Source organism: Haliotis rufescens, unplaced genomic scaffold, assembly GCF_023055435.1.
Source record: "Haliotis rufescens isolate VD_foot unplaced genomic scaffold, xgHalRufe1.0.p SCAF_18, whole genome shotgun sequence".
NCBI classification, from domain to species: domain Eukaryota; kingdom Metazoa; phylum Mollusca; class Gastropoda; order Lepetellida; family Haliotidae; genus Haliotis; species Haliotis rufescens.
In genome coordinates this window covers 23,139,076-23,163,185 of record NW_025963868.1, presented here as the reverse complement: position 1 = coordinate 23,163,185, position 24,110 = coordinate 23,139,076, and the positions used below count along the sequence as shown (strand labels likewise).

The 24,110-nt window shown below is 38.5% G+C and overlaps 1 protein-coding gene across 5 annotated transcripts in view; it reads left to right on the top strand.

The window, feature by feature from the left end:
• The window catches only part of LOC124132897 (dynein axonemal heavy chain 8-like), a 180,897-nt gene that overhangs the window by 48,944 nt on the left and 107,843 nt on the right, over positions 1-24,110 (top strand). For all 5 annotated transcript variants that reach the window (XM_048398431.1, XM_048398432.1, XM_048398433.1 and 2 more), the window contains exons 26-34: positions 2,303-2,538; positions 3,758-3,862; positions 5,353-5,466; positions 7,537-7,599; positions 9,677-9,915; positions 10,437-10,677; positions 12,719-12,918; positions 19,749-19,902; positions 21,947-22,110. In XM_048398431.1, the coding sequence (XP_048254388.1) occupies positions 2,303-2,538; positions 3,758-3,862; positions 5,353-5,466; positions 7,537-7,599; positions 9,677-9,915; positions 10,437-10,677; positions 12,719-12,918; positions 19,749-19,902; positions 21,947-22,110 (1,516 nt within the window). The remainder of the gene's footprint in view (positions 1-2,302; positions 2,539-3,757; positions 3,863-5,352; positions 5,467-7,536; positions 7,600-9,676; positions 9,916-10,436; positions 10,678-12,718; positions 12,919-19,748; positions 19,903-21,946; positions 22,111-24,110) is intronic.

Sequence of the window (24,110 nt, the reverse complement as noted above, 5' to 3'; positions counted from 1 at the left end):
CCTCTAATCCATGGAATTTATTGTTGGACCATATGTCTCTCTCCCACATATGCATCATGTTGATTGGTAGATCTCATCAGTATGGAGGCTGATCTGAACGATAGGTCAGCAGATAAGACATTCGATGGAGGGTCTGCAGAACGAGTCACACTAGTTCCAACACTTCGCTTACGTGATTGGCTACTGCTAGCATAACAGGACCATTTCCTCTCCAGAGGCCTGAAAGCTGACATACTGTCCATGGCTCCTACATTAACTCCCACTTTGTCTTCATGCACATACAAGTTCATACGTCATGTAAGTGACTCTCTTACGTGCACTAAGATTGATGACAAGTTACCGTCCATTAAACAGACAACCTACACCACTAACTACTCGCTGTGGCATCCAACACCTTGATTCTTTACATGGAGCGAACTGGCTACAAGGTGCACTTTCATCAGCGTCCAGCATTTATATCCACCCAACAGGTAGGCGATTCCATCTGGGAAGGGCTAAGTTGGCGGCTGGGAATTTGGCCATCAAGACGCTACTACAGAAGGGAGCAATTTGTGCCTCAATACAAGCGAGGTTTCTATTCTCTTGTATTTCTAGTACTGAAAAAAGAACACGCAAGAGATGCGTATGATCCAACACCTGAAGCTCCTTAACAAAGACTACATGGTACATTCAATGTTCCAGATGGCGGCAATGGTTAGTCAGCTTAGACCTACAGAACACATTCTCTACATCCTTATCCATAGAGGAACGTTACAAGAAGCTACAGGCATTGATGATGAAGCACTCAATCAGCCATGCTGATCTCGTTGTTAGTAGGTGTCTTGCCTGACACTGACATCAACCCAAGATCTCACGTACAGATGGCGACTTCGGCTCTGCCCTCTTCAAAATTGGATGAACTCCATGGGCTCCCTCGATCTCAAGACCCTAGTACAACCATTTCCAACTGGGTTGGTTTAGTTGTATTGGTGGATGGTCTGTCACAATGATTCCCCTAGTAAATGTTCGCTCACATAGATGAAGCTACAGTCCATGGGACATGGACAGAACATGCCAGGCATTTTCGCATGAACTGTCTGGAAACGTTGGTGATTTACCAAACACTCAGTGCATGGACAGACAAGTTGCGTTTCTTGTTGTTACTGGTTACTACGGACAGCACCACGGTTGTAGTTATTACAGTGTTTGTTGAAGGAGACTTTATGTTAATTCAGCTTTACAGATGCGATTTATTTTAGGTTGAAGGCTCGTCCCATGCCCAACAAAATTAACATAGTGTTGTACTGTTTTACCTGGGAGAAACAAGGTCGTATCAGTGGAGTGGTTTATACATCCCCAAATTTTCAAGTGGATAATGGCAACTGAATTGTGAAGTGGTGTTTGCATACATGCATTTCCCCAAGGCCGTTACCAGAGTCCAGAGAAAAGCGGAGGACTTGAAGCAGAACATGGTTTCCCATAATGTTCCCTTTCCTTGTGGAAGATCCACTTCAGCTATCACTCCGTCAAGATCTATTTCGCCAGCCCTGATTGGATGTATTCTACTGCAGCCTGCACAATCTTCATCTACACTCGTGGAAACAATCAAGGCAAAGAAGTCAGGTTGCCGTTTCTCAAAGTTTGCCTCCGATGCAGCCATTCAGGAATATTATACAGATGCTTCTTTCAACGCTAACAGCTAAGTCTGAAGCCAAGCATCGAATAAATGAGTGGGTTTGGTTATGCTGCTTTGAATAGTATTTCAGTTCTATCACAGAATGTCAGCTTGATGTGGGAGGAAAGCCTCAAGTAATGCAGGTATTTTCCACTTCTGTGAAACCCCCCATCAAGTCTTTGACCCAAGCTAATGTTTTGGGGTGTCATGTAGATGAAGACACCACAAACACATGTTAAAAAGAAAATCAACTTGGGTCAAGCAATTACTCATAGTTAAATTTTCTCATGAAGTTTAAGATATTAGCCACTTTCATTTCTTTAAGCAGTTCTTATTTACTTTATCATGCCAGAAGCTCTAATCTGGTTAGTCAAAAAAGGTCAGTTTTCTACCTTGAACACGTTGAAGAATGTTCATGCCATATGACAGTTTTCCATAACTCAAATGTCTGATATTTCCAGAATGGGCCTGTATCCTAGGTCATCCTTTCTGTATTCAACCTTGATACAAGAATGTTAGACTAAACATGCTTACTCAGCAATTGATCAATTGGTGAAAACATATATTGTTCAACAAGAAAATTTCTACTTGCAATAAAAATATCTTTCACATGGAGCAGATTGCTTGTAAGTGCATTTTTTCTTACAGAACCCCTGAAACTGGCACTGAGCGTTGAAATCAAAGCCTGGAAGCAGTTGTTTGGGAAAGAGTTGAATAACAAATACCGTGACAAGATGGAGGACATCCTGGTGTTTGTGGAGGAGTACACTAAGAGACTGATGCGACCAATCAGAGACCTTGATGATGTCAGACAGGCCATGATAGCACTTGCAGACATCCGAGAAAATCACATCAGGATCGACATGTCGCTTGGACCTATTGAGGTAAGAAATGTTATTGCTATGACATGCTCTTAAGCTGCTCCTAGTTATTACATTACCGTATTCGATGTAATAGCGCCCCGCTCTAATAAGTGCCCACGGTGATATTTGCTGATATATTGGCTAATGAACAATCCAAATTAGCACCCCATCCGATTGATCAATGTACAAAAGACTTATTCATTCGCGTATAATACACACTCGTGTGTTACATGCACCCTTAATTATGGGCAATTAAATTCTGGAAAAATATATCTCTCATATATAAACATTTCAGGCTGTCAGAATAAACCACGAAATTAATCTTTCAACTGTGTTTTTTTTCACCAAAATAATATTCTAATAAGAGCCCCCTGTTTCTAATTTTGACAGTGCCCTTGGCGCTAATTACATTGAGTGAGTGAGTGAGTATGGTTTTACGCTGCTTTTAGCAATATTCCAGTAACATCACGGCGGGGCTAATTACATTGAATACGGTAATGTTCAAATACCAAAATTTATGGTGTTATCCTGATCTACATCAAGGAACTGTGGTGATTCCAGGTAAGAATATTGGTCCCCAGCAACCTATCATCAGCTGGTTGTAAGAGTCAACCTTGTGGATCGGGTGGTCAGACTCAGTGACTTTGTTGACTACATGCCATTGTATCCCAATTGCATGGATCGATGCTCATGATGTTAATCAATGGTCTTCCTGGTTCATACTTGGTTATTTAGACTGCCTTCACATAGCTGGAATTTTGTCGAGTGAAGGGATAAACAAAAAATAACAAATAAACAATACATGAGGGTTTTAATTTGTGTTTTCTGAAGTCCGCAAACATTATCAGCTAGGGGGATGTCAATGTCGACCTATTGATAAAAAGTAGTGGTCCACAAAGAAATGGCTCAGTTTTGAACAATGTACGCAAAGAACTAAAGGAAAATTTCCTGTATGACAGATACCAAAAATGTCAGATTTGAGAGAATAATTTCATTGGTGGAAACAATCATTTAATATTTGGAATTGATATTTGGCAGCAAAGGGTAATATTTAGTCAGTATATTTGAGGGAAAATACTCTTATTTTTATTTTCACCTGACTTATTCAAATGACATGGATAAATGCTCATGATTTCAATCACTAGTTTTGCCTCATCCAGTCTGGGCAGACTTGATTACCTTTGGCAGCCAAGATGTATTGCTGCAGAAAACAACGCTTACTTGTTTTCTCTATTTCCAGGAGTCATACAATCTGCTTCAAGACTTTGAAGTTATTGTTTACAAAGAGGAAAATGACAAGGTGGATTCTCTTCGATATTCCTTCCAAAAGGCCCTCAGTAAAGCTGTAAGTGAGATTACTCTCTTTTTAACTCGTTCAGCCTTAGACAACATGTTAGAAAGTCAGGGTTTTTTTAAGGATTAGTCCAGAGGGTTATTGTAAACCTTATTTCACTATTTCTCAGAGTTTGTTGCTAGTCCTACTTGAACGAGACAAAAATGTTTGCATTTTCTATCAGTTTTATTCAGTTCCAATTTGTAACATCATTAAAGCATTGAGAACTGATTCAGAATTATAGCCCTCTAATGCTATGACAAGAGGTCAACAATCATTGGATTTTTACTTGTCGTCAGCACAATTTAGTAGTCTCTGTCTAGCAGACTAGAATGAATTCCGAAGGCTGTTTTTTTTGGGACTGACCGTTTGTTATTGGGGGGTGTGGTGGGTGAGGGTGAGGTTGCATTTGGTGGGTTGTTTTTGAAAAGGATCATTTCTCCAGAATATACCGGTACTTGAAAAATGTAAATTTGCCTCAGCTTTTTCAAACAAAAATTAGGTCTTCTCTGGACAAGCTGAATGTCTTTAAACAAACATATTTTGTCTCTCTCTGGCATGGATAAAAGTGTATATCTTGAAACAGTGATTGAAAATATATTGTGTTTCTAACGAAAATCAAATCATCAAGAATATCTGTATGTTCATTCCATTACAGCAAATTATCTATCAAGGTAGTAGTTCAGTAACATATCTGATATTTGGGTGAACACTTCCTTAGTAAAGTAAAAGTTCTAGTTCTCTTTTGGGTAGGGTTCCATCTGGAATTCAAACCCACACTCTAAGAGTGAGGCACCTAATCGCTCAGCTTCCATGAAAAAATATTGATACTTGTGCTGATACAGGCAGGGCTGCCCAGGTATGTTGGACTACATAGAAACATTAAATGGATTACCGCTTCTTTTCTTTTAAATGTACACTCAATTCTTTTAGACATGGACAACAATTTACACCTGCACTCACAGTAGGAAGATGAGTAACAACAATAGAATACTATTACATATATAACAGTTTTCAAGATCATAAGGGATCAGGGGTCCTTGAGGTACTGAAATTAAAGGATCCCCTAAATTAATCGATTAATAAGAAAAAATATTTGTGTGTGTGTTTAGATACATATTTCTTATCTCGACTTGCCATATGATCAATTTAATGCTAAATATGAACTAGGATTTTCCATTAAATGTTTAAACTTGAATTTTCTTCCTTCTTTTTGTCCACCTTATTCATGGTTATTTCACTAAATGTAAGCATTTATGTGGCAGAGATTTATTCTTTTAATGTTAAGTATTCATAGATTTTATATAAATCATGAAAGATGATGACATCCCTTCTTTTAACATAAGGGTTATGACAAGAACCACATGATTTTTATGCTTAATTCTGACTACTGTATCCCAGTATAGTATTAAAAGACTTCCAAATGGCCATGTTTCATGTTATTCACTGAATCACAGGCAAAGCTCCTGTTATTATTTATTTTATGTTTGCCTACAATGTAGAGTCAGGTGCAAGATGAACTTGTGAATGTACAACCAGGCTTCAAGACAGAGCTGCTGACGTCGGTTGAAGTGTTTCATGTTGATGTGGAGAGCTTTGAGGAAAGATATTCAACTGTGAGTATACATAAAAGTAAATTTCCCATGTTGGGACCAGGAACATGACATATTATTGCAAGTTGCAGTGGTTGGCTAGTAATCATGTAATATGTTAATATCCTCCGCCACAAAGTGGAAGGGGGATGTCCGTCCGTTCTTCACATTTCGTTTACGGAGCAGAACTCAAATACCATGAGAGATATCTTAACCAAACTTGGCACATAGATAGGTCCATTGGTGAACTGGTGCCATTTAATAGTTTGGGATTTAAAAAAAATATAAAAATTCCAGTTTCCATGGCAATGACTTTGACTTGACTGAAAATGGTGGTAGTGCTCCTTTCCGGAGCAGATCTTGAAAATTGTACATACTTCTTGCCCTGCACACAACCGGATATGTCATATTGGCGTGGGATATGAGTATTTTATGCTTCACTTTGTTAACATTGCAATATACAGTGCCTTGTTTGAAGATACCAAACTTTCTACTGGATAACTCAATACATATTGGATAAGTAATGTGTCGGAACATGTACCTTACTTATAACAAATTAAGTTTGTCTATAAATGATACCAGGAAGATGACACAGGTGGGCATTTGTCCAGTAAATCCATGTGTCGAACGATTTAACAACTCGGATAGTCCTAACAGGTGCTTAAAGGGTTGAACTTGAAATAAATAATCTGCCACTTGACACTTCCTGATATAAACTGTTGTCACCTTCTTCAGAACAACACCATGCGTAGTTGGTTCAAAATAACATGAATTACATGATTGGTCGGTTTGAAAATGTCAAGCTACAGATCATTTAGTTTCAATTTCTGTTTACGTTTATATTGAGTGATTTGTGTAGGTTGTGCTGGGTTTATTCTTGGGAGGAGAAAAATGCAAACAGAAATTAAACTACTTGGAATTCATAGGGCGAATGAGAATAAACATTAGGTGGAGCCTGCCAAAGTTGTATACAATGCAATACAATCAACTGAAGAATGAATGAAACTGTTCAGAAATGAGTGTTAAGCTGACATGCAATTTGCTCAACAAGATATTGTAAATATACCAACGTTTTAAATTGGCACTAGTCCTAATAGTCCTTGCCAAACTGCCAAATAGTTAAGGTATCATAAGGACTAGTAGAAATTTGCCATGTTTAAGGGTTTTGCTATATGTTACCATTATACATCTTCCCGAGGCAAGGGAGTTAACTGACTATAAAAATCCAGTTACCAACCTTGGAACTAGGCTGGAATTGCTGGGCTCAATCGTAGCGCCACCAGTGGTTATTACGCGTTTTGTCCCTTCTATGCCTCTCCTTTTGACCAATCAGATTCGGCCTCAGGTTTTACTTACTGATCAATAATCAATATTTATATTGTGTAAAAACAGGCCGTACATCGCAGAGTGCATCAAATCATGTGAGCACCTTGATTAAAAACATGAAAAGAATTGGAAATTATCTGTTGACGCCTAGTTGGTGGTGCACATGCTTTTCAAATCCTGCAATCGAACCGGATTTCGATTTCCTTATGCCATTTTGAATGGACCATTTCGTATCACAAATATAGGGTAAGGAATATGAATATTAAATCACGAATACCATTAACAAGTCAGCAGTTTGATTTATTATTTGTTATATTCAGTGTAAAAATAACAACATAAAGTATTTGACATGGTTTGTTAATTATTGATATATTATACATTTATATACAGTACTTATCCAGGTACTAGTATCTGCTCAAATGCGACAATGACCAGTGACCACAATACTGTCAAATTATATATTATAAGAGTGAAGAAATCTATGCATATAATATGTTCTTATGGATATTTTTAGGTACAGTGTATGTTAATGCATGATTGCATAATCATAAATATTTGATTCTAGTGGCCTCGAATAATGAATTCGGTTCATGAATGGATATGGTTCGATTCACCGAATATGCGAGTGAATCGTAACAGCCCTAATCAATGCGCATATAATTTTGGTGCAGCATGATTGTCATGATTTACAGTATTGATTCAGTCATCTGAAGATTTTGTTGAAAGTTAGATTGTCTTATTTGTATACATGTACTTCCTTTTTGACAGGGAGGCCCTATGATTGAAGGAATATCTCCATCAGAAGCCAATGATAGACTACAGTGTTTCCAGGTAATTTCTGTATGAAATCCAGGTTAGGATAGGTCCCCAGTAACCTGTGTAGGTCGTAAGTGATGACCAAATGGATCGGGCAATCTGGCTTAGTGCAGTTGTTGATTGCATGTCATAGTACCCTGAAAGTGGGGTTCATTGGTCATACTATCAATACTGGATTGTCTGGCCCTGACTTGATTATTACTGGCTGCCCCCATATAGATGGAATATTTCCAAATGTGCCATTAATAAACAAACAAGTACCTGTTGTTTCACACGTCTGCAAAAATGATCTTGAACAGAGTTGCCTCCTACCTAATGGTAAAAGCAATAGTCCACAAGGGAATGTCACTATCATTAGTTCTTCCTAATGTTATTTTGAAGCCTGGGCAGTGTTGTTCCTGGAAGTTGTGAGACAATCAAGTACATGCTCAAATTCTAACAACATCATTATTGCTGTGTGTAGACATACATATTTGAACATGTGAATTGCTGTCATACAGACTGTACTAACAACTTCTGAGTCATTGCACCTGATTTTGTCTTCAGTCTGTAACTTTTGCCACTAGTCCGAAGTCAGAGTTTGTAAAATTCTGTTCGGTCTGGTGGGGTCACCTAATAATACTCCAAAAGAGAACAACAAATGTAGTAGACTCGAGAGTTTTTGGCACGGACACTTTTATCATAATATTAGTAGGGCTTAAAAAAAAAAAATTAATTGGTTCTCAGGCAATGTTTTTTGAAAATATAGTGCGGGCGGTGTCTTTTGTTGTTGTTGTTGAAACTAATATGTAACCAATAAACAGTTGTGTAATCAATAAGCAGTTGTGTACAATCAACCTGGGAAAGGGCCACCCTACATAAATGTATTCTTTGATGAGTAAAAACTGAAATACGGTATTTGACTACCGCCGGATTTGGAATATTTAAGGATTTTTAAAATATTTTTTTAAAATGGAAATAAAAACGAAACATGCGGCAAACTTTATAATGATGCAGGCAGTGCCTGAGAACCAAGACCTTTTATTTTTTAGCCTAGATTGACTGTTTTTAGCTGATCTTTCAAGACTGAAAGAAACTAAACCATTAGGCTTCAGACTTGTGGCTAAAGTCACAAGCTGCTTATATATTACTATTACATAGTAAGCAAAAAGAAAATGTTGTGTTTCAGGTTACCTGACCAACCAATTCTTTCATTTGCAGCCCAAGTATTTGTAATACGGATGGAAACAAGAACAAGAAACCCATATCTCACATTGGGGAATATATCAGATGGTTCCAAATATTATAGTTTCTATAATTATTTTAACCTACAAATTCAAGAAACATTGTGAATCATTTTTCTAAACAAACCATCTGTGATAAACATTATTTCTATATAATTAAGAACTTAATAAGAAGGTCAAATCTACCTACTGGGTAGGGTTTCTTTTCATGAGCAATAATGTTAAAAAAAAAAAAGGATTCAGGACCCCCTATGATGGCAATTGTTCTGAACTTCGCAAAGATGTATTAACAATGAAAATAGAAACTTTAGGTACATTTTCAGCTACTGTCAGTGATTTTGTTGTCTCAGATTTTACCAACTTTTGATATGACATTCTCATATGTCGTTATCAAATTTGGAAAAATTCATCTGAATGTTTTATATGGACATTGTATTTTGGCATTATTTTCAGTAGAATTTGGAGACCCGTTAGATCCAGGGTAGACTAGGTCTTGAACAACCCAAGCTTGCTTGTCGTAAGAGGCAACTAACGGGATCGGGTGGTCAGGCTCGCTGACTTGATTGATACATGTCATCATATCCCAATTGCATGGATCGATGCTCATGGTGTCAATCACTGGTTGTCTGGTCCAGACTCGATTATTTACAGTCCACTATCATAAAGCTAGAATATTGCTTAGTGCAGCGTTAAACAACTAATGAACAAACAAAACAGTAGAATTTGGTCTTCGTATATGGACAAGCATGATCTTATCTTACTACACCGGAAAATGTTTTTACTTGTTTTTACTAGGGCTTCATACTGTTTGGCTAAGGTCGCAGACTGCTTTAATGAAATCATGTATCTAATATTGTCTCGTTAACCAGAATCAGTTTGATGATTTGTGGAGCAAGTTCTCTATCTACTCAGCTGGGGAGCAGCTGTTTGGCCTGACAGTCACAGACTACCCAGCTCTTGTCAAGGTGAAAAAGGAGTTGAATCTGCTGCAGAAACTGTATGGACTCTACAACACGGTCATGACCCTCATTAATGGATATTTTGACATTCTTTGGATAGAAGTTGACATTGAAAAAATCAATTCAGAATTGTTGGATCTTCAGAACAGGTAACTGTTTGGATGGGTAGCCTTATTTTTAAGTGCGCTTAACACCTATAGTGTGGAGAGTGGGTGAGTGAGAATGGTTTTATGCAACTTTTAGCATTATTCCAGGCAGGGGATTCAAGAAATGGGCTTCACATATTGTACCCATGTGGGAAATGGCATCATGAGTCAAAGCTTTACCCACAAGGTGACTCAATAGTCTGTAAATCTAGACATGAGATTTTACTGCAGTCCAAACCCAATGCTCCATGTGACAACAATTTGTGGTATCAGTGTATCCTTAGCTTTATCATGAAGTCACCTTAAATTATGGTTAACGCATGTGAAAATCTCTTGATGACTACAATCATTTCAAACTCAAAGAAGTGCAACTTTATATGTGAAACAACTTCTGTAGTGTTCGTAATGTTTCTGGGCCACTTCTTGCACCTTCATCAGATCAACACTGAGAGATTGTGAAAGTTAATATATATATATATAGTTTATCATGTTTATCATGTAATAAGAATCACTTGTGTATACAGATGTCGCCGCCTCCCTAAAGGTCTGAAAGATTGGCAGGCATTTTTAGAGTTGAAGAAGAAGATCGATGACTTCAGTGAGTCGTGTCCCCTGCTGGAGCTGATGGCTAACAAAGCTATCAAGGAAAGACACTGGGACCGAATAGCAAAACTTACAGGACACACATTTGACTTTGACTCAGACAACTTTGCACTAAGAGACATCATGAAGGCTCCTCTGCTCAAATACAAGGAGGAAATTGAAGTAGGTAGACAAGAAGTTTCATTAATATTTAGTGTCTTCAGTGATACTATTTAATCAAACAGGTTTAGAAGGCTGTATCCATGGATAACTTATTTGACTAGCTGTATTTGTTCATCAATAGTTTGCATCAGCATTTTCATAAAATAATGTGTTTACTGAAGACAAAAGAATGTATGCCTTTTTCGCATTAAAAATAAGGATGTTTATGGTCAGAGTACCTGTATTTTTGCAAAGTGCTGAGTAACTGAAGTAAGGGAGGTAACTGTAATGCTTGGTTATTCAGGAAGTGACTGTGGCGAATGTGGCATGTTTAAAATCATTGGAATGTTATGAATAAATGGGACTGTGTATGGGTTGTCATGATTAGGACAGTTAGTTGCTAGGATGTTTCGCTTGTCTGTGAGATGTTTGAGTTAAAGTGATAAGCAATGTTGAAGTACAGACAGCCTTCTCGTCTCTTTCAATAAGTATTTCTAAAATCTAGATGATTTTATCTAATCTTCCGATATATATGGAAGACAGCAGAAGGAAAGTGTGCATTCTATTTTACAAGGCATACAATTACTTATGAACTGACACACCAAATTTACACTTCACTATTGAGGCATAGAAGGAAATCATTTACCGAGAAAACAGCTTTGCATTAATGAATAATTTTAGTATTGACTTTCATGCTTTGTAGAATAGAATGTGGCTCCTAACATTTTCTACTAATCTACACGATAACAACTTTAGCAATGGTAGTTTATCAACAGACATTATAAAGGCTCCACTACTCGGACACAATGAAAACAGTGTTAGAAATTGGCACTAGTCCTGTAGACTTTGCCAAAGTGCCCAATATTAAGGTATCATAAGGTCTAGTAGAAATTTGCCATTATTAAGGGGTTTGCTCTATGTTATCATTATAAGGACTAGTAGACTAAACCAATTAGTTTCTATCGCTGGAAAAGGTTGACAGCAAAGTTTTTGAATATATTTAGAAGTACAGAAGTTTTTCAAGTCTATACAGAATACTTCTTTGACCACTCATGTAAAACTCATGACCTGATGTAAATGTTAAAGTGACAGTATTCAGGTTGGTGTTTTTGAATAGCTATTTTGATTGTATACTGTATATAATTGGGAGTGTGTGCTGCAGTCTGATTAGTTGAAAAATGCTAAATGGGATTGGATCCTGGAAATCTGTTTCTTTGTGGCAAGTGAGAGTTTTTGTGATCAGTATCACTTTTTTCTGTCAGTCCCAAATGAAAAAACCCAAGCCATTTGGCTTGGCGAAATGAGTAAGAGTTATCAATATTTTTTGGAAAAACTTCAGTTTAGTTCTTCTTTTATCCTACATTCTGATAACCAGGTGAATTCAGTTGTCACAGAAGCCTGTGACATCATCCATTGTATCATGATGTCATTGCATTCCGGGGAATGTTATGTCTATCACACACCTGTTAGAGTTCACGTTGGGAGTGCTTCATTTATGTCTGATATATATAATATAATGTGTTTTCAGTTTTGAGGGTGTTACTGAGTGGTTTCATGCCTGGACATTTTAACATTAATAACTTACATCTAAAGTTGCCAGTTGCAACTTGAATTTCCGGGTATTGAACACTTAAATACAAAAAAAAACATTCTGAAAATACATCATGCTTATATATTATTCTAAGCAGTGTGTATGCAACACAAAATGAAGGCTTTACTGCTTTATGTTCAGCAATAATCATTAGTATCATATTGTTACAATAAGGCAATAACTGTAGGCAAAACTGTTACGCTTTTGATGCCACATTTCTATACAATGATACTCTGTGAATTAAGACCACATGTTATCTTTGTAATATTCTGGATTCACAAATTAACGGAATAGCAAATCTTTCATAACAAGTTTTTCCATTTGAACATGCTTTGAGCTTCTTAACATTAACAATAATCATGCTGACATCAGGCTTTCCCGTTTGATGGCGTTTACGGACCCACTTGCTGGTTTCATTCAAACATTTTACACCTCAGAAATGATTGATATGACTGTGAGTGTTGATTCCAGGATGTGTGCATCTCGGCTGTGAAGGAGAAGGACATTGAAGCAAAACTAAAGGCAGTGATCAGTGACTGGAATGGACGAAATCTCAGTTTTTCCAACTTCAAATCTCGAGGGGAACTCCTACTGAAGGGAGGTGAAACGGGTGAGATCATCTCTTTCCTGGAGGACAGCTTGATGATTCTCAGCTCACTACTTAGCAACAGGTACTTTATCATCAGCGGTGTCATGAACCTTCTGAATCTCTTGGGGCAGTAGGGTAGCCTGGTTGTAAAAAGTGTTCACTCACACACTCACTCACTCTGAATGTCTGGAAAGCTGTAAATGGTTTCAGGATTTGCAAATGACAGCCTTCATACTTCATGCAATTGTGTACTCGATGAGTAAAAATCCAATGATGGTAGTCCTCATTGACTTATAGCAAACAAAATATATAATAACAAAATCTATAATTCTCTATATAACTCTTAAGTTTGCTACAAACTAGAACTGAATAAAACTGACAGAATATGCGAAGATGGTAAACATTTTTTCTTGCTTAAGAACAAACTCTGAGGACCAGTGTAATGTGGTTTACTCTCGTCCTCTGGACTAGTCTTAAGAAACACAAATTTCTAAAGGTGATAAAAAAGCTCCTTTTACCAACAGGTAGATGACAACTGGGTAGCATGGTATTTTTTAATCATTTTCTAAATTAGGAATTTCTAGGCCTGAATTCCGAAATAAGGTAAATTTTATCTTATCCTGACTCATACTTATTGCTTATCTCTCTCTCTTCCGAATAGGTAGTGGAAACGTCCTGTGCTGTTCCCAAAGAACAGAGAAAACAGCTCACCCAAACGCACCCTCACTCTGCGCATGCGCACCGGAACCATGTGACCAAGCCCATTAATTCATCACTCTCTCTTTTTCGTGCCATCTTGGCAGTTGGAAATTTTTTCTGTGCATCATAATCCAAGCTTTCCATAAAAATTCACCCTTTTTAACAAAATCTTTTGCTTGGATTATCTTCTGTGATATTCTATACATCATATCTAACGATTATTTTATATATTTGGCATTAGAATTTTTCGTAATTTGGACACAAATGCAGCCCCTATCGGAGATTATGAAAACATGTAACCGATGTAAATTACATTTTTCAGATTCGGACACTCATCCAACCTGTGCCAGCTGCACAGTACAGAACTGCAGTGCAGAGAATAGATGCAAATTCTGCGCCCCTTTGGGGAAGGAAGAATTTAGTAATTATCTTTTTGCAGTGCAGAGGAAAAAGATGGATCGGAAACGACGTGAGTCTTCACGCTCGTTATCATCCATGGAGACGGCTAAAAGTAAGAAGAGGCAAGAATACGCCCTGCCCTTCGTCAGAGGAATTCGATTTGATATTATTCAAATTACTCCAGCTGAATATGATGCAGTCATCCCCCCATCTTACTTACTCGTCTACCAGTAAGAAGTCTAGAGAGTCTAAGAAAAAGAGTGCTGCATCATCTACTTTGAAGCCGTCTTCCTCTAGGGGAGAGCATGTTTTTGTAGAGGTTATTACCTCTACAAAACCATAGACTTCATCCGCAGTCATGAAGGGGGTTTCAAGAAAATCAGCTGTTTCTTCTAGCCAGAAGAAAGCCTGCGCGCAGACAATTACGTCCGCACAACCCCAGAGATTCACGCAGCCCGCAGTGTCATCCAATTCCGCTACAAATACAACCGATATATACCTCAATCAGCCTCAGACCTTTGCGCAGTCCAACACAACAATTACGTAATCCTCTACCTTCGCGCACGCATCAGCCTGCGCGCAGCCTATTAATCAACAAGAGTATACACAGACGCTAGCGTTCACGCAGGCTCCCGCCTTCGGGCTGCCTTCACGCAGGTTCCCGCCTTCGTGCAGCCTTCAACGTTTACACTGCCAACAACCTTCACGCAGCCTACCTTTTTTACACAAGGTACTTTGCTAACGCCTGCTATTAATACAGATGTGATAGCAAATATCACACAACAAGTCGTAATGGCTATGCAACAACAAATATGTAAACAACCTGGCACGCAGTCGACTACCTCTACACACAATAGCTCGCAGATGTCGCAGCCTTCATTTACGGCTCCGAATCCTAACGCCTCCTATCTTCTGCGAGAAGAGGATGTGTTCGAGCCCCCTCAAAATGAGGACACATCGGGGGGAAATTACCCTTCAATTTATGAGGATCATGAATTAATGGCGTGGATTACAGATAGACTGCCGATATCATCACCGTCAAGAAATTCTTCTCCCACTGATACATACTGTATCAAAGGGGACGATATAGACACTAACCATCCGACCAATAAAACCAATCTCCAACATTGCAGAGAATCTGCATGTTTCTTTTGCGAAAGCCACGAAATCACAAGGACTTCAAACACCAAGCTTTAATTCTAAGAAATTCCCCATGCACGCCATGTCGCAATTTCTTCGCTCACCGGAGATTGATGAAGATTACTCACTCATGTCAGACTCCAAAAGTAAAAAATCTTATATCATTGAGGATAAGAAAATTGCACAACTTGATACGACTACAAGTCATGCATTCTTTGGACAAGCGGTGTCACGCACTATGAACGAAGCTATGTTCTATGAATTAAAAGAGCCTCAGAACGACCGCAAAAGAATGCTACTTTCAGCTCTCGTCAATCAAAAGAAAAATCAAGAAATTATTTCTGATCATATGAGTTCAGTGTCGGCAGGCTCAACACTACTACGGCGACAAGGTCTTATAAATAATTCTAATTGGTATACCTATACCAAAGAATTATTAAGACAACCCTGGAAGGCCCCAACCATTTTTAATGGTAACATATGCAAAATCAACAAAGAAGTGCTTTAAGACTCCAAAGATCATATGCTGATCAAGTCAGTTCAGACTATGAATTCTATGTATCGTCAATCCATGCAGAAAACCCAATTCAAATGCCGTATGACGGGCATTCAAAAAGCTAAAGAGATACGCTCGTACAACTACTGAGGCGGGAAATCATCTGCTTTCCGCAAGTCACATGACACGTCACGTGATGCCGGTCGCGACCGCGGCCGCAGTACGAGGGGATCTCGCAATTACCGGCGAATATGGGCTTTTGAACGACAGGGAACTCCCCCACCAGCCGTTCATGTACAGCATTCCCTTGTAGGCGGAAGATTGGCAAGATATTGGATGAATTGGGACATTCTAAGAGACGAATTTGTTTCCAACATCTAAGAAAGGGCTACGCCCCGACTTTACTCAAGAAACCCCCGTTATCTCGCAAGCCATCGGAAATACCTTATTGGAAAGAATTGTTGCTGAAGTTAACCGAAGCAATCAATTCACGTCTCAACAAGGGCGCAGTCGAGATAATTCAACCAGAATTACTAACGCCGGGTTTCTATTCGCCAATCTGTTTGGTTCTCAAAAAGAATTCAAACGAAAATTCAACAAGAAATACCTCCCGAAACCGGAGGATTTCAAAATGATTCAACGAATGATAAGACAGCACGACTATCTCGGAAGCACGGGTCTACACGATGCTTACCTACACATTCCCATAATTACAGGAGTGACCAAACCAATTGTGACATTTCTTCACAACAAGGGAATTCGTTGTGCTTTTTACCTAGACGATGGGATACAAGCCCATCAATCAACAGAGCCCTGAAATTATTGACACAACTGAGTTGGTTAATAAATTTTCAGAAGTCCGATCTACAACCATCTCAGGACCTCAAATTGCTGGGGATCAGATTTCTAACCAATCAGAATCTGATAATGGTACCAGAAGATTGGTGGATAAAAATCAAGACTTGTTTGCCAACAGCAATTTACAAGAAAATCTCAGATAGGCTTGACTCACGTCAGCCCAAGCGTGGACGGTCCGAGGCAGACTACACTTACGCCCTATTCAGAGATTTCTAATTCCATACCTAGAGTACCAGGATTTAAAACTGCAACTACCACAAACATTGAGTAAACACCTATTATGGTGGACAGTGAAATCGAACATTTGAGCAGCAACTTGTTTAAACAAGCCGGATTACAACAACCACCTATTCGTGGACGCCTCACCTCAAGGCTGGGGAGCTCACTGCAACGGAGAAGTATCAGCATGCCTATGGTTAGAAGCAGAAAAGCTCTACCACATCAATTATCTGGAATGTGAGGCAGTAATCCGTGCATTATTTCACTGGGCCCCACAGTTAAGAAACCAACGTCTGATGATCAGAACAGACAATTCAACTGTGGCATACAATATAAACCTTGACCCTCCTGAAGTTGACATTTCAACTTTACGAGCTAGTAGACAATCTGAACTTTACAATAAAGGCAAGACATATACCAGGAGTGGCAAATGTCTTAGCAGATGCGATCACCAGACCAGCCAAACCATCACCGACAGAATGGAAGCTACACCCAGAAGCATTCCAACTGGCAATAAAAGAAAAAGGTTGCCCATTAGATAGACCTATTCGCAACCAGATTCAACAATCAGTTAACAACATTTGTATCACCAGTGCCAGACCCACTAGCTTGGTCAGTCGATGCTCTATCAATATCATGGGAGGGACTAAACGTGTATGCGTTGCCTCCACCAGCGGTGATACCACAGATATTACAAAAGATCCTACACACGAGCAGCCTACAACTGCTTTTGGTAGCTCCTTACTGGCCGGCGAGAACGTGGTTTCCAGATCTCGTCGAACTAGCAGGAAATCCAATATTAAAACTTCCAAACTGGCCAAATCTACTGCTACATCCTCACTCCAATCAGGTCCATTCAAGACCAGATCTATACGAACTTCATGTATGGAGCATATCAAGAGCAGTCACGTTAAAAGAGGATATTCCATGAGAGCAGCTAAGGCAGTATCCTTAGCACTTCGTAGATCAACGAGGAATCTCTATGACGATAAATGTAAAAGTTTTGACCAGTTTGCAACATCCAAGGGTTTTTCTGCAGCCAAAGCTACTATACCACAAGTAGCAGATTACCTATGTCACTTACGAAGTACAAGGAATCTTAAAGATTCGACACTGGGCACTTATTTGGCCTCTATCAGTTCTGTACTGACAATGGCTAACGGGATAAAACTTACTAAAGTTCCTGAGCTGATAGCCCTACTCAGATCCTTCAGACTTGAGGACCAACAGAAAAGTTTAGAGCCCCAGCATGGGACCTAAATATAGTCCTACAACACCTAACCAGTGATGCATACAAACTGCTCCAACAGGCCGACTTTGAACACCGGTTGCAGAAAACCCTATTTATTCTGGCATTAGCTACAGCAGCCAGAATGTCTGAAATCCACGCGATAGACTTCAATCGCATCACATTTGACAGTGGTAACAACCCATCAGCGCACCTTGGCTTAAGATGGGACTTTATTGCAAAGAACCATGTTTACCAGGCCAACCAGACAGACAATTCCATGTTCCGGCTCTTTCCTCCGTCCTAGGTTTTAAGAGACTATTTATTCCTTTATTAAGGAAAACACACACAGAGGTATCCAGAACAACTATCTCATTTTGAGTGAGAGCTATTATTCTTCAGCCTCCAACCCTCACGAAGTAAGAGCCTTAGCCTCAACTTTGACTCTTCACGGCAACTGCTCCATAACAACTATTATGGAAGGCTGTTTCTGGAAATCAGATACAGTTTTCGCCAATCACTACATCAGAGACCTTGCTACAGAAGACTTAGCTGGTATTCACCAATTCAGATCATTAGTTGTGGCACAACTACTCACGAATCCTACCAGACAACATTAGAAGATCACACTCACCCACTATCACGTAGACTTGTTGATGTCAGGTTACTGTTCCATAACCAACGACTGAGAGTCCATGCCCCCTGTTTTACAATGTAATTCAGCACATGAGTGAGAAATGATTGTGTTAAGATTATTGCTCTTCTCTTAACACTTGAATTATTTAAGGTGAACAAGATTTTAATCTTAGAAACCTTATAAATCCACAAATCTATATGATTTACTTCCATTTTGCTGCTCACAAAAAAGGAAGGTGGTCCCCAGATAAAGAATTTACACAGAAGATTAACAACGTTCCTATGGGGTTTATAGAACAGATCGACGTTAATCACACATACAGGTGGAACCCACCACCTACTGTGAGATTCAATCAATAAGTATGAGTCAGGATAAGATAAAATATGTATTTTTTAGAGTAAAAATATCATTTATACATATCCTGACTCATACAAATGAGTACCCTCCAGGCCTTCCCCTCTTTCCACTGATGTGTTCCGACCATTAAGTAGGAAATAAGAGAGAGTGATGAGTTAATGGGCTTGGTCACATGGTTCCGGTGCGCTTGCGCAGAGTGAGGGTGTGTTTGGGTGAGCTGTTTTCTCTGTTATTTGGGAACAGCACAGGACGTTTCCACTACCTATTCGGAAGAGAGAGAGATAAGCAATAAGTATGAGTCAGGATAAGTATAAATGATATTTTTACTCTAAAAAATACATTTTGTTGTACATACAGACACTTGGGATAGGTACGAACAGTTATGACATTATACATGAAAGTATGGATTAAAGAAATGATACTAGAGATATTGCACTAAATAATGTCACCATAATGGAACCTGTGTAGTGAGTGTATCATTTCACATTTTGAACATGCTGTGCATTAGACATTATAGAAAGGTTTACAACATACCTGTGGAATGGCTATTGTAGTAGAGAGTGAGTGTTGTTTCATGTCATGGCCAGCAATATTCTCGCTATTAACAGGTTGTAATTGAGTCTGGCTTGACAAGCCAGTGGTTGACGTTGTGAACAATGTCCCACACTGGACTAAAGCCACTGAACCTAACCTCTTAATTCAGTTTAGTCATCTCTTACAAAAATAAAGTGCTGGGGGCCAATTCTAACCTGGTACGCCATAGGGTTTGAAAAGAGTTTATGTAAACATTCTGAGTCTTTAAGAAGTTTGTTTTCAATCGAAAACTTGATTACAGTTTCAGAATTGTTGGACAATAAAAGGAAATTTTGCATTTGACAGGTACAATGCACCCTTCAAGAAAACCATCCAGAAATGGGTTGGTAATCTTTCTAATACAACAGACATTCTGGAGAACTGGATGACTGTACAGAATCTCTGGGTGTACCTGGAAGCTGTCTTTGTTGGGGGAGATATTGCCAAACAACTGCCTCAGGTAAAGAAATAATAGAAACAAGATTTTAAGGGGATAAAACAAGGATTGGCTGTCTTGGCGTCAGTGAACTGTATCTGATTAGGGTATCAATGTTAAACTGCTGTTGAATGCAGTGTAAAACCACATTTCATCTCAACTCACTCCCAAAAGTGTCATTAAAATCTGCTTACTGAATTCTGATAAAATAAAATTAACAATGAAACAGCTATAAATACGATTCAACATTTGATAAGGATATTATAAGTGTGGGACCTCAATGTGTGTGATTGGCTGCTTGGAGACGGTGTCATTCAAATAGTATCCCATATTGCCATGCCTATGGAGCATGTTCAGCTTCATTTAAAGTTACTGAAAGTAAGTACACAATTCAAGTACACCAGTTGCTGACCTCTTGTTATGTAACGGGACAGTCGGGTAGCCTAGTGGCTAAGGCGTTCACTCGTCATGCCAAAGACCCGGGTTCGATTCCCGACATGGGTGCAAAATGTGAAGCCTATTTCTGGTGTCCCCCACCTTGATATTGCTGGAATATTGCTAAAAAGGGAGTAAGACCATACTCACTCACTCACTAGTTATGTAACAGTATGAAATAGCCCAGTACCCATCTCAAATGTTAAGTAGTATGTTGGTCATATGTCTCATCCATTTATTCATATGAAAATGACATGCATGGAACCAGAATATGAAGATTAACATACCTTGGAATGACATGTGAAATGTGAAGTGATTCTCTGCATCAAGCTATGCTGTAGACTCATTGTTCATTTATGAGAACAACTCTCTGGACATGTGAATGAGATGTGTGAAAAGTTAATCCAATTCAGAGATAATCAATGACATGATAAAATAGGTCTTTTGTCTAACAAATCAAGTTAGTCATATGAAGTGAAGGAAGTCTGGATAAGAAAGATTATGATTAATGAATGTAGTAAATTAGGTAGGATTAGGGCCCATTTTGTCCCACAGAATCTGCATAATTTAGGAATTGAGCAACGTTTTAGAAATTGTCATGAAAGTTGTTTTCATATTAATGTAAGTTTGAAGTGGACATTGTTCTTCTAACAATGGCATGTTTGGTTATATTGACAACTCTAAATGCATGGATGAAGATGAAATTTTTGCAAAAGGATTATTTTAGAGATTTTCATAAAGCATTTGTTTAATATATGAACAAGTACTTGACCAAAGTTAATTTTCATAGATGAACATAAACACATTACAGATATATGGTAAAACCTTCATCTTGGGTCATGGACTTGCCCGTATTTACATTTCCACTGGAAGTTTTAACAATCTGTTCTGTTCACTCATCTTAGCCATATTTATGTATTTGACCTTGACATAAATCTAAAACTTGCATGTGTACAACAGTAAAAGGCTAGTTGTCAATAATTTGAATACCGGTATGTGTGATCATTTTCATACCAATAGCTCAGAGGTTTCCCAAACTTTCAAATTAGACATTTCCAGTGGGCAAGAAAGGGCCCGATATCCTCCTCTTCCTCTGATGAGGTATTGACGGTGATTCAGATTAATCAGATTCTAATGTATTTTGATCAGTTATGAATGTTGGAAGGCAACCTTTGCTATGTTGGCGTGTGGTGTCCAGATATTGATTTTAACCCTTTTGTTATCTTCAGTAAACATCATTTTGAAAACATCCAAAACTTGGCACAGTGTACTTAAAGTTAAGTACAGCATGTCCTAGGTCTATTTGTGTTGAATAGAAGGACAGTTTGAAGACTACACAGAGATTTATTCAGGATTCAGAGCCTAGTGCCCTCGATAGGCAATATTGGAAAAATTATTGTGCTCAAATTAATCAGTAATATACAAGGCACCTGTACAAAGCCATAACATTTGTTAACTTTTGTCAACTTTTGACTTTCTTCTATATCATAACCAAATTTTAAAAAAATCTTTAACCCTGATAATAGCATCAAGATCTGAGTTTGAATTTAAGAGTTGAGGAAAATGAGCATATTGTTCAGTAATGTTTTGTTTATGCTTTTCAAGCTAGAAGACTCTTTACCTTCTGTTGTAGGAAGCCAAGCGGTTTCAGAATATAGACAAGTCGTGGGGCAAGATCATGCAGCGCGCTCATGAGGGCACCAATGTCGTTCAGTGTTGTGTTGGTGATGAAACCATGGGACAACTTCTACCCCATCTGCTGGAACAGCTGGAGCTGTGTCAGAAATCTCTCACAGGGTAATCCTGTCTGGCTCCATATATTGTAGAAACCTAGTGTTTGCACGAACAGCTGATCATGACATGTTATCAGTGGAGTTTGGGCACTGTTTATTTACAGTAGATGCAAGGTTTGAAATTTCTTGCAGACTTGGATATTCATGTGTTTCTTTGAGACAAGTACAGAGGTCTAGTGTAAACTTTATTTAAATGGTCATCAGAGGTTGTAGATACTCCTGCTTGAACAAGCCCAAATGTTTACCCATGTTTACGTTTCCTGTTAGCTTTAACCAGTTTCTATATGGAGAAATCTATTTTAAGCTATAAAAATACCCCTTTTGATGATACTTTGTATATTATACTACTCAAAACAAGAAAATCACAGGGGATTTTTTTCATATATTTATAAATGCAAACATAGGATTTACATGACAATTAGGAAGAAAGTGCTTTTACACATGTTGAAATCACAAAGGGAAGAGGCGGTGTACAACAAATGACACATAAAGAGAGGCCTAGGTCAAAGAATGTCGGTAATGTTTATGACCACCATTAAATAAGCATGAATGATTGTCTGACATTGTGTTCCCATAGACTGAATCAGATTCATGATTACAGGTCTTGGAATGCTGTGGAATGTTCACCCCATAAATGTTTAATTGGGTTAAAATCTGTTGATCTTGATGGCCAAGGAAGAACCTGGATGCTGTTCTGGGCCAATTAACCTGTGGTTAATCTTGCTGTATGGGGTCGAGCATTGTCATGCTGTAAATGACAGTACATGAATGGAATGACATGAGGTCGATCATGATTTCAACACAGTAATGTTGCGCCATGAGATTGCCTTAGATCTGGATGAAATCTGTCTCCCACTGTATGAAATGCCTGCCCATACCATAACACTCCCTCCACCAAATCTGTCCAGTCCCTGCAGGTGGTTCAGAAAATGATGGTTCTCCATCTCTGTAATGGCCAGTTGAGATGGTTTAAACATCACTGTCTTAGGAGATGGCAATGCTGTTGTGTAAAGATGAGTCCACACGCTTGTCTCCTTGGACGTATACCAGCATCACATAGACGGTTCCTGACAGTTTGATCACAGATTCTCCAGAATCCAGGCACTCTAAATAGGGCAGAGGTTGCTGTAGCAAACCTGTTCTGTAAACATTGTAGACGGATGAACCTGTCCTGTGCGTCCTGTGTTGTTCCATGTTGTTGGAATTGGTGCCAGAGCCTCCCTATTGTGCTCCAGGACACTTTTAAGTGCCAAGCAAAAGTGGAATGCGACTCGCCAGCTTCCAAATGCCCAACTTATGGTTATGATGCACATGCCCCAAACAAACACATGAAATTCTTTCCCCATTGTCCCACACGCCCTTTATTGATAAAACCAGACGTGGTTGTTTTTTTGTGATTGGTAAACAGTGGCATTGGATTCAAACTCGGAAATGACTCATGGTAACGTTAAACAAGGACATAATAATTGTACATATACTCAGGATTCCTCTGAGATAAATCAGATAAGAAAATATGGTCTATATATGTGCCTTCTTGAGTAGTATAAATGAAGCCATTAATGCATGTTCATTCACATAATTAATTGGGACCAACGTGTAAAATGAACATATGAACCCTCTTCAAACACGTTTTCAATCTCAATGAAAAGGATGGGTTCAGATTTTGTCAACTACAACTGCTTATTATCTAACTTCTTTGACTGGCAGTGATTTTAGAAGTTGTTATGATGAACAAGGATTGGTTCTTATGGATAAACAAATTCTTTATTACAGTTAAGGTGATGTTTGGGTGTCAATTTTAACGCATTTAACATTTGCTAAATAAAGATGTTTTTAGTTACATCAAAACATTGCCTTAATTATAATAAACAAGTTATTTAACCAAAAGACCTTGTCATTGTGTTTATTGATTAGAAATTAATTAGTATTAAAAATTACATTCACTGAGTTAGAAAATAGATAAAAAAAAATGTTCTTCTTTGCACATTTGAATTCCAAAGGACA